General features: G+C 35.1%; 1 protein-coding gene across 2 annotated transcripts in view; it reads right to left on the bottom strand.

Annotated features, from left to right (window-relative positions):
* AsnRS-m (asparagine--tRNA ligase, mitochondrial) overlaps positions 1-12,505 on the bottom strand; it is a 45,674-nt gene that overhangs the window by 26,899 nt on the left and 6,270 nt on the right. For both annotated transcript variants that reach the window (XM_089255852.1, XM_089255853.1), the window contains exons 3-5: positions 10,311-10,428; positions 7,215-7,355; positions 1,029-1,109 (exon numbers count right to left, since the gene is read on the bottom strand). In XM_089255852.1, coding sequence (XP_089111978.1) covers positions 1,029-1,109; positions 7,215-7,355; positions 10,311-10,428 — 340 coding nt within the window. The remainder of the gene's footprint in view (positions 1-1,028; positions 1,110-7,214; positions 7,356-10,310; positions 10,429-12,505) is intronic.

Raw genomic sequence — 12,505 nt, forward strand, 5'->3', positions numbered from 1 at the left:
CAATTGGTGCAGAGTTCCCACTCCTGCAATAGTTCAAGAAACTTTAACATATTCCACATATTTATCACCCTATTTAAGAAAAAAATTTGTTTGAAATCATAATCGAAACTTATTTGAAATGTCTCACTCTAGACATTTACACAGGCCAGACTGAAAGATCATTCTGATTCACACAATAGCATAATAAGCTTTATTACTAACTGCATTAACACACACAATAGCCATAGAGAAATTCAACCAACTACAATGGGCGCCAGAACAGAATCTCAACAACCAAACCGAACAGTGCATGCATTTCTGAGCTCATGCTTTGCATTGCTGCCAATAAGCTGTGACCAAATAATACATATATATAACACATTCCCTTCTAAAAGAAAGTCTGCACTATAAATGGATGTAAGGAATTCATAAATTAAAGGAGTCAACAAATTGCAGTTTGGCCATATTTTATACGTTGTCATAAGCCTGGGCACCAAATCCTGGGGAGGGGGTCTGAAGCCCCAGGGCCGTCATTTCAACTTTTTCCAGGGGGGGGGGGAAAGAGCATGTACTAAAGGTACGCATATATATATATATTTGTGTATACATATATACCATTTGTAGTGTATTTTCAAAAGCTGGGGGGGGGGCAACAGCCCCTCTAAATGACGGGCCTGCCTCAAGCTAATTCTATTTGTGTGTCCCCAAGAAATTTAATTGCAGGGAAGACAAATGATGTTATCGAAAAGTCAGCTTCTATTGTGATGCAACTTCAAAGTCTCTCACGGGAAAATTTTGTTTTTGGTGCAAGGTGACGCAGAATTGAAGAATTTCAGCATTTTTGTAGCAAATAGCCAGAAACTGTAGCAAAATGTAGCAGCTTGTAGTGATTGTAGCAGATTTTCCACTCCTGCACCCATTGTGTGTCGAAATGCATTAGGAGTTTTTGTATGTTAAGGGTATTTGCCTTATTCGTTGGTGACTCCTTAATAATGATTATTTATTTATGACTATTTTTCTTTTAAAAAATGTATACACATTTTACGTACCTTTACAGTGAACACTTCCCCAGCACCTTCACAATCATTTGAGGTGATAATTGGAGTGTGCACATAATGGAAACCATGATCCTAAGAACAGCCAATACTAACATTTATAGAATTTTCTAAATATACATGTATTTATCGTAACTTCTGTAACAGCATCAAAAAATTAATAATACACAGTCGGCTGTCAGTATTTGCAAGATTCATATTCCTGGTCATTTTCCATGTTTTTGTAAAACACTACTGCAGTACTATTTCATTCATCTGAGCACAATATTAATTGTGAACTAAATGAGAAAGAAAATCCTCCTAAACGTTTTCTATTGCTTCTAAAAATGTTTATAAAAGACGTTTTAAGACTTTATCAAAGTTTATCTAAAGTTTAAATAAATGTTTTTGAAAATTGCAAAAAAATTTGTAAAAATCTTGACCACATTTGCCTGACTGCCGAGATTGCCAGTTATTATGGCATCAATGAAATACAGTTGAATATACAGTCAACACTAGTTATAACGACCAGTATAATTCTATTACAATGACTGCTTGCTTATCATTGTTTTATTATCTCACATCATGGCTCATTCACACTTTCCACGTGACTGATTTTTTTTTTACCTTATTCTGAATTCTAGATTTTACTTGATTTCATCATGTGAGAATATAGATGCAAGTGAACTTATTTTAGTTAGGTTTAAACCTAACTGTATTTAGTTAGGTTTTGAGCCACACATAACATAGTATTTTCGTAAGTAGAATGCACACACTGTACTGCATTATGGAGTACCGTGTACATTTGTATTAAAATTGTGGCTTTTTTTTAAAACATTTTTATTGACATAATCTAACAGAATACACAGAGAGTTCGGTGAACTTTCTCGAGTGGTGAACATCATTCGTCTCACTTGAAAACTGGATACTCCGTTATCGACGCAGGACTTACAAGTTGTTCTATGATGTCTCACTGACAATAGATGATCCCTGGATGTATTGGGTGAGACGTTTCATGTTATTTTGTGAATCAGTTGTTGATATCAATGTCAATTTCTGAACTAACATGTTTTATATTGAACTCTACTGTTTAACTTGTTTAAAATGCTGTAACAATAAATGCTTTGATTTGGAACTTGCTTAGTTCAGTTATTATTGCCTGATGAATTAATTGGATCCTTGAATCACAGGACTGTAGCTTGTAAAACGTTACACAATGATGTGGACAGGGAAGAAATCAGAGAATTAATTAGAAGTGATTCAAAAAAACGACAGAAAAGGGATGAATCGAGCTGGCTATTCCTGAAAACGAAGCAATACCCCATAAAGATAATCACAATTACGAAGTGGAAGACAAGTTCATTAAGAGCAGCATAGTGCAAGGGTTTCATAAGTGTAAATCGGCAATGGATTACTTCAATGACATAGACCCGTCTATGTGTGGCATGCTTTTCACATGTAAGAAACCATACTCTAAATGTGATGAATGGAAGAGCGCCACACTTCCTGCTCAAGAAGATCATCACAAGGCAATCCAACAAAACAAGAGTTGGAAAATTAACTCAGAACATTAATTTCAACACAGAATCAAATTTAACATTTAAATTTATAAACTTCCAATTTTGACAAATTAAATTTACCACTGCAAGTTGTCACATTGCCAGTCAATATTTCCAGCCTATGAGGGTCAGTTCATCACAACCGGGAGTCCGATGTCAGCTCATCAATTCCATTTGACTATTCATTTGCATCTGAGGGGAATTCTTATAGGTTGAAACGGTCTTGAGTAAAGATGGAGAAAGCTATCCCATGGCTCCAACATTCTGATTCTCCAGATGGAGTTAACCAGCTGTAACATAACTTACAGACCTAGCACAAATGTCCAGAAAAATCCTTTAAATTTCTAGATTATTGCCAAAAATGTGTGATTATCTTTTTGTTCATCCAATCATGATCTATCCGTCTTTTATTGTTGAAACATAAATCGTCAAACTTAAGATGGAATTTTTTTGATGTAGATCAAATATGCAGATTTTTGTAAAATGTCTGCTATGACATGTTGCTTTTTGCCTTGAGACAAATGCCATCTGTACTCTGTCGGCACCAAGATTTAAACAGGTTATTTTTATATGAATACTATTCATGTTGGCAGCAATATCGCATTTCATTTTGTTTTAATGATTAATTGACACGCAATCGTTCATACTACTAAATCTCATTAGGTCGTTGGTCTGAAAAGATAGCCCCATATAATGAATTTACATTAATTAAAGTAAATTTGTTATTTTCTAGGCTGGTCCAGATTTTTATGTACAGTCAAGTCGTAACATTCCTATGAGATTCTTTGAAGGTTTTTGAACTCTAGCAAAAAATTACCTTCTGCAATCTGAAGCACCGGATTAGATTTTAGTGGTTGTAATCCTTTGCTGACTATACTGCTACAACTGATAATATTGAGAAATTCTTCGTTGGCTCACTTGATCAATTTTTGTTACATGCCACGTTTCTGACAATCACCTCCTAAGATGATTCACTAAGAGCACTTGTAGTAATCTATTGCCATCTGATCATTTTTGTCGCACCACAGTCATTTTCTGCACACGAGGGCTAATTAGACCGGGACCTACAATTTATCGCCGATTCCGAACGGCAGGCTTGTTTTTTTTTTTATACTCATCGAGAGGTTGGTGCGCTAACCCCTCGAGGGGGGACTCCCTGCGGTAGCAATTTTTTGCTGCGGTCAAGTCGCCGTTTTTTGTTGTACCCCTGTGTCAGGAAAGTTTTCTGAAAAGGACGAACCGGGTATCGAACTCACGACACCTCTAAACATCCTTTGGTACTTTAGGCGAGCATCTTATCGACCGGGCTACCGCGCCCATTGCCATCTGATATAAAGGATGATAAGATGATGATGATCTTCCATTGTCCTCAGAATTCAACTGTTTGAACAACATCAGTCAGTTGGCAACAAAACCTCATGAAAACTTTCTGAATCTCGGTGTGATAGATTTTTATTTTTGCTGTGAAAGGTATGGCACTTGATTCTAGGACAAGTTTTTGATGACTCAAAAAAAAAAAATCATGTTGTGATGAAATGTTAATTGATAATCATTCTCTATCATAATAAATGCCTCTTGGTGGGAAATTATTTTCTCGAAAATCCTTTTGTTGTCTGCATGATTTGGATGTGTTAAGAATCTGGTGGTGCACCAGGATTAGGTTGCACAGTAAGTGGTGAAGTGAATGCTACTGAATGTGAATGCAGGATTAATGCACTGAGACGACGTTGTTGTCACTGTATCAGTGGAACTTTGGTTAATGAGCAATTTGCATAAAGAGCAAAAATTTTAAACAAATTTTGATTCGATTAACGAGCGATGATTCGCATTACGAGCAAAAATTTCGCACTTTGTTTATTTAATTTCACGTTATCATAACTGAGCTGAGAGTTTTTCCATCTCTTTTGTCCACACAAGTACTGTGAAATTGTAGGTAATATTCTCCCCTAGTCTTCGGTCAACATGCTTAACTTGAGAAATCAACACCCCCCTACGAACGTGACTGTTTCGATATGATAGTGGATACATTGTAACCACGTGTATGTGCGCTTAAAGCATTTTTTAATTGTGCTTGGAGAAAACTGTGGGTTGATTGCATTACCTACAGAGACTTTGAGGGACTAGCTCATGAACAAGGGTCACAATTTCTGAAGAGATTGTGTCCTTGGGGAAGACCATAAGACTGGAGTGCATTAGCCCGACATTCAAGAATAAGTGGAGGAACATGGTCATATCCACAGATGAACTGATGGATCTCAATTGTGCACAACAGCAAGAGATTATGCACGTAGAGCTTATTATGACCTTGCTTATAATGATTAACGAAAGAGCTTATAATGATTAACGAAAGAGCTTATTATGATCTCATCTGAGCCAGACGAAGAGTGAAATGAGAAGTCCCTCACTTCAAATGAGATTAAGAGATGTGTAGAACGTGGAAATCTGTGCAAACTTTCATAGAAAACCCCCAAATAAAACTATAACAGTGGAAACAATAAATTTGTCCAATGATAGTGCAGTTTCCCATTTCCGAAAAAACCAAAAAAGAGCCAAAAGCAAGTGTCATAGATAAGATTCCATTCTAAAGTCACACAAAAAGAATAAGTTTATAGACGGTCAGTGCAGTGCGTAAGTCGTCCTATACAGTAGTCCTTCTCCTCCTCTTTCTGGTTGTTTAGAGTAGGTTAATTTGTAAACATTATCCTATTTATCGTATTATTAATTTTTAAATATTTCATTGTATTATTTATTATATTATTATCGTGTTGCATTATAGAATAGACGTTTTTATTAGTCATTTTCATATGAATGAATAATTGTGGAACGCATTAGCTAAGTTTCCATTATTTCCTACAAGGAAGTTTGATTCGCATAATGAGCACGTTGGTGGAATGAATTAAGCTCATTAACTGAAGTTCCACTGTATATAGCCAGCAATTGGAGAGGCAACCAATCATGGCCGACTGTATAACATTGTTGGTCAGGATTTTCCCAGTCACTGGAATCACCAGCCAATAGCGGCTATGACAACATGTTTCGAGGTAAACCAGGTAGGCGTCTCTCGAGGATGATGCAGTATCACGTCATATGGACACTGGATCACAGACTTGTGATAACAAGGTGAAAATAATTGATTACACAAATATTGTTAACTTTATAGCACTTATTATGGATAGAGTGGTTCATTTCCACTCACTATGGGTCCATACTGTTACATAACATATTTACTGAAATGAAGACACGGCTAATAAACAATATGTTGCTCTTTCAGAAGACATCACCAAAAATCATGGAACATCCCCTTCTACTTCTGCCATACAAAGCAGGTATTAATAAAGGAGATGCCTTGAAACCTAAAGTTTATGCGGTGGGTTATTCATTGATTTTCAGTATTCAGGTGACATCCAGAACATAACCCCTGTGAATACAGAGGGTCAACTTTACAATAAGTTCACTAGAAGTACAACAAGGCCTAAAAATTATTCAAAATATTTATTTTTTCATCTTGTTGAATTTTTGAATGTTTGTGACTCAAATTTGTGAGGAAACAGGTCTAATTCTTTCAACCTGTCTTGACGAGTTGGGGGGGGGGGGCCCTCAAACATTTTTGGGAATATTTTAACTATTTGTAATAACTTCTGTAAAAATATCCTTTAAGCAATTGAAGAATAAATCAAATTAGAAATAACAAAATAAAATGGAGGTTAGTTTCTTATGAGAATTTATTTGACCTATAATATTTAAACATGTATAAAGAACCCTCTCATTTATTGGACTTAAAATTTAAAAAAAAAATGTTGAAAAAGATGCCTATAATACTATCCATGTATAAGAAACCCCCTCCCCTATTTTAGGGACCAAATTTTTGGCAAAAAAGCATTTTATATATATATATATATATATATATACATATAATATATATGTTGTAAATAACATATATTATAATATACAAATACATGTACACAGAACATATACATGTATAATGTATATGTTCTGTGTGTATATATATATATATATATACAGAATTTTTTTTTATGTATGATATGTTACTCATTATTTTCATTTCAGATTTCTGAAATTTGATATCCAATGTCTATAATGCCAAAATAAATCAAATTTTCTAATAAGATTCGAATTACAGTATGACCACATGGATTCAAAATGCAAAAAAAAAAAAATAATTTAAGATGAATGAAAAACTTCAATAATTTGAGGCCATAGGCAGGGCTCCCCAAAGCCGAATCTACCCACCCATGATGCCATTACATTTAACTGACAGCTAATAGAGCTTGGCTCTATATCTTTCTTCAGAAATACATTAGATTTACTGGATATAAGTGAGCCAAAACACTAATGGGCACAACTGGACACTTACCCCCCATAACAACATTTAATGGTGGAAAGCTTGTGGGAGGGAGCAGTTGCTCAAGATTTGTATAAAATGGCTCAACACATGGTATAAATTCTTTCTCCCATTCTTTTCAAGCACCTCTTCTGAACTGTTCAGATTAAGGGTGATTAATTGCCTTAGTAGGGTGATCTGGTGTAATGTGAGACAAAATCAATAGGTTATGTAAGCCAAAAAGGTATAGAAAAAGATAAAGAAATTTTTCTTTAAATTATTTAATAGTATCTCACTAACCTTGAAAAAATCATGGATGGCGTGAGTTGCACAGCTCCTCACCCTTAAAATGGATCCAAATGTTTTTGTTTTCGGTCTCAGGTGTGGATATGACCGGACATATTCTGAGGTGTACTTCTGGCGGTTCAAGAAAGGATAGTCCTGTAAAAAATTGAATAAAATTTTTCAATTTATTTTTTTCTTCTATGATAAAATTTTCCATCCAGAAGCTATTAGAGTGAAAGAAGTATTTTTCAAAAGAATTCCTATTTTTGGGTCAAATACAGGGCTTGAAAAACCCCCCAAGTGCCCACGATGATTAAGAAAATAGTATCTGGGCCAAAAATTTTCTATGTGTGGTTACTAAATTGAACAAAACATGTTCTAAAAACAAAACATGATTTTTGAAATTAATATCAACATATCTATCAATACTGAAGGTGATCACTATGTCCTGAAAAAACTGAAAGAAACACTTTTTTTACCTGTTTTTCTCAGAACAAAAATGTTTGGCTCTTAAAAAATTGTTCTGGTGATTCGATTTTTCTGCAATTTGTCAAGCCCTGGTTAAACACGGATAAAAATGCAAATACTGTGGTATTAATACAGTGGTAAAATCTTTTTACTAGTATTTTTCAAGCTTCCTAGGCAAGCCATTGCTTGCAGTCTGAACTCTTTTTAGCTTGCAACTTGGATAGCTTGCAATTTACAGGTTATTTGTAATTTGAGGTACCAAAGTTACAAGCTAAAAATAGTTCAGACTGTAAGCAATGATTTGTTTCAGAAGATTAAAAATGTAAGCAAAAAGATTTTATGACACATGGAGGCTCATGTAATATCAATTTCAGGAAGAATTTTGAGATACAAAAGTTTTACTATACAGGTCATACCTTGGTCAACAAAGCTAATATGTTTTGAAATCACATTAATTAACCCACATCTTTGTCAGCAAAAATGTGATTTCCATAGGTTTCTATGAAAAATTGTTTAATTCAGGGATAGGCAACTTTTCTCTGTTCAAGAGCCATCATAATGGTCATCTGCAGCTGAATACCGTTGAGGATTTTTTTACTCCATGCAACACCCGTACATTGAATATTGTATTCTATATTAAAAACTGACGCGAAAAAGTCATTGAAAGTACTACACATGCCTAAATTGCAGTCTACTCTATACCCTCCTATAGAGAGGGGGCTAACTGTCAAATTGCAGGACTAATTGCATCCATTATTGGTGTACCTAAAAATGATTTTGGGTCGGAGCCAATGTTATCTGCCAACCTAGATTCAACTTCCTTTTTACTATCCCTTATCACTTTCTTCAATGCCTTTCTTTTATCAGTAAACAATAACAGATCATCTCGTCCACTTTTATACTCTCTGAATGTTCTTTTCTTTTCAAGATAAAGGTTACGCATGCTATCCATGAACCATAGGGAGCATGATGTACAAACACTTTTTTCGAACAAAGGGTATGACGTCGTGCAAAACAAAGGACAGCTTCGTACTAAATTCTTCCCATTGACCAACCACCCCAAATGATTCCAACTGGTCTTTGAAAACTTCCGCTAACCTTCCTCTCAAAACATCAAAGTTAGTTCTCAGAAAACAAGGAACCAGTCTTTTGTTATCAACCTTACCCGAGGCAAAGTTACAGAGAAAACTAACAACACAATGATAACTGGAAGGAAACTCATCTTCCACCAAAACATGCTCAACAAGATCCTTAGAACTAGTAATAACTAAATCCAAAATAGAAGTAAAACTAGTGGCTTCTGATACATGCTGATACAAAAAATTATCAAGCACCAACTTAAGAAAGTCCCTTTCATATTGATCTCAAGCTGAAAGATCCTCCCAATCTATACTCGGGTAATTGAAATCCCCTACTATTACAACCCTTTTACGCTTACACATGTAGGAAATTTCATCACAAAGTTTGGCGATGTACTTTGGATCCCTATTCGGTGGACTGTAACAAACCCCAACAATAAGTGTATGACGCCTTTTGTTTTCAAGCTCAACCCATACAGTTTCAATATCACTTCTCTGCATGTTACACTCTCTAGCCTTCAAACATGATTTCATGTATATCATCACTCCACTCCCTTTCCTATCCAATCTATTTCATAAAAAAAGTATTGTATCTTGAGATGTGAGAACAATTCATTCTCATCGTTTTAATTTAATCCCAATAATGTTTTAACCCTCTGACTGCTCAATTTGTGGACCGAAATTGCTTCAAAAATTGCGTAATTTTTTTCAGTGAATTTTAAAAGTGAAGTTTGTGCGGTAATACCACGTGCGTTCAAATGCCGCAATTTAGTGGACAACTAACGACATCTGTTGGCCAAAACATAAATGAAACGTCTAATACTGTATAATTTATTTCAGTGGTTAAACGGGGGAAAAACGGGATGCGCTCCTCAATAAAGGAAGAAAAACACATGCCCGCGGAAATCGCGGGATGAGCAGATTTTGCTACATTTGAGTTGCCCGTGGAAATCGCGGGATGAGCAGCCAGAGGGTTAATGTAAGCTACATGTTATATTCAGGTAAAGATCAGTCAACCATGTAATAAAGAAAATTATGACTAAACGTTAGCCAAGAGCTTTAAGAAAAGAAACTTTTTTTATGACATACTGAAATCAAACTTCAAATTATCCAAAACACTATGAAAAAAAAATTGAATTAAACAGGTAATTTCAACATTAAACTGAATATGAAACTAAAGGGGATTTCCTTAAATTCAAATTAACAAAATTTGCCTGTAAACTGATCAGACTCAAAAGACAGGGATTCTGATGATTGTTGTGCGCAATTCAGTTCACAATGCTGCTGTAATGTGTGCAGGGCAACATACTAGTCAGTCAGGGAAAACACACATTTAGGAGCCTTATGTAAGGAGCAGTCAGAGGATGGATTCAGCGCCCTCTCTGGTACAGAATCCAGGGCACCAGACCCAACTGCCTCCCTAGTTGTGGCCCTAGTTATGTGTTCATCCACGTGAATCAAAACGTTTTCTAGCCAAATCCGTATTTTTTAGCCAAGTCAGAAATATCACGAAAAATTTGTAAGCCCAAATGTTCAGTAAAATAATGATGAAATTGAATCTCACCTCAGAGCAACCACCGAAGCATTTCCATTCATCGCAAACAAGTTCCACATCCTGGCCTTTGTGCTTACTCTCTATAAGCTTTCCTGTAACAGATATTGAGCTGCCATATGCAGGGACCCTAGAAAAGGCACATGAAATCGCATGACACATTTTAAAATGATTGTGATTTAATCAACTCAATGTGTAATTCATTCAAGCTAAAGGAATTCAATTTTAAAAAAAACATGTTCTCAATTGATGAAATAATAGTTGAAAGTTCAATATTTTTAGACTTTTGTAAGTAACCTTGTAACCTTCTAAATCATTGTGCATGATTCCTTACAAACTACTGCCACTGTCATGTCTCTTTCAAGTTGAAATTACAGTAAAACTTCAGATTATGAGTAAAGCCGGGTTTTCCTAGAAGTAGAATTTCAGCATCGTGTGCAGCGTGAAAACGCTGATTGGTATAAAACTTGAAATTCAGGTTTATTTGGCCAATCAGAGTTTTCACGCTGTACACGCTGTAGAAACCAGCTTCTAGGAAAACCTGGCTTAACTCATTTTACAAGTGTTTCTCAAGACAACCAAATTTTTAAAAAAATCTTGACTTGATAATAAAGCAATGACTTGCAATACAAGTAAAAATTTCACTCTGACAGGGACGTTTTAATGAGTTCAGGTTCTGAGCTAAGCATTTTTATAGGCTTCTTTTATCATTATAATTAGTGAAAGACCAAATTAAAAATATATATACAGTCAAACTCAGTCAATAAATTTTCTTAATATCAATAAAGACATTGATGACTCGATTATGAATTTTTTCATTACAACTGAGGGGTTCATGTTTTTAATCCTTAACTGACGTTGTGAAAATTCTGTGCGTAACTGGCCTCGTGGGGTCATTTTGACCCCAGCAAGTATTAATGCGCTTCAAAAATCAACAAAAGAAATTTTTGTAAAAGCAATGGGTGTTTTTACGTGATGTCATTCATTCATCAAATATAATTCACAAAATAATTTTTTCAAATTTTTTTCATGGATTTCCTCAAAAATGGTCATTTATTAAGACACATTTGAAAAAATGGAGGAATACATGACTTTTGACATTTTTTTAAAATTTTACATTAAAATTTTGAATGCAATTTTCATAATTAGAAAATGAACAAATGAACATATATGATTAAAATATAATCAGAAAATAAAATTTACAAATTAAAATAATATTTACTATATTTTCACAAGCACCAAAATTAGTCTAAAGGCTCAATTACATTGGGCGAGTTTACTAGCTACTCGCTTGCAGTTTTACGCGCTGCTACTAAACTCGCTCTGTGTAATAACATTAGCAAGTAAAATCGCCGCTCGCTCTGCTAGTGCAAGATAAGTTGAAGGGTAGGCTACTTTTCTTGCTACTCACCGACGTTTTTGTTATCTCTTTGGTGCAATATGGGTGTGGCTATTTTTTTTTCCTCTCGCTTTGGCTCGCAACAAAAGAGAAAGACGACAATATGCAAAAAGGAAGGGAAAGAAAAAGAGTTGCTAGCTCATCTAGTGAACAATTTTACTAGCCCTGTGTAATTGAAATTCGTTGCGCTAGTTGAAACCGTTTCGCTCGCCAGCTACTTTACTCGCCAGAAAATAGCTAGTAAACTCGCCCAGTGTAATTGAGCCTTTATTCTAAGTCCGAAATATAGTACTTGCAAACAACACCATGGCATGTTGATCACACATTATCTTACATGCAATTCATTAACAACACAATCCGCATCTTGGATATCCGATGTTTCACCATTAATGTGAAACCATTATCGAGAAAATTTATGCTCTTTCGATACACCATTTCGATCTGAACATTCTCGCCGTCAGACAAAAAAAAAAGATTTACTCAAGTGGCGTAGTGGGGTCATTTTGACCACATGGAAACTTTTATCAATTATATAGAGGGAAGAAAAAGTAGAATAACATCATAAATTTGTCAAACAAGTGTAAACGACTAGCTCGAAAGGTACTAAAAATAAGATTGCCAAGATGCATTTCTTTCTCAAGGGGTGAATGACCCTATCCTACTAGTTAAGGGTTAAGACCTCTTTTTGATGGAAAATAGAATCATGCGTAATCAAACACTATGTGCATGAAATTGTTATTTCATTATGATTATGGTGCGAAATTAGGACCACAAATATAGGTACTGCAGATTTTTGTCAAAGACACTG

The sequence above is a fragment of the Pholcus phalangioides genome, unplaced genomic scaffold (genome assembly GCF_987345545.1).
Source record: "Pholcus phalangioides strain wild (caught in Gottingen) unplaced genomic scaffold, Ppha-v1.0 ptg000172l_1, whole genome shotgun sequence".
NCBI classification, from domain to species: domain Eukaryota; kingdom Metazoa; phylum Arthropoda; class Arachnida; order Araneae; family Pholcidae; genus Pholcus; species Pholcus phalangioides.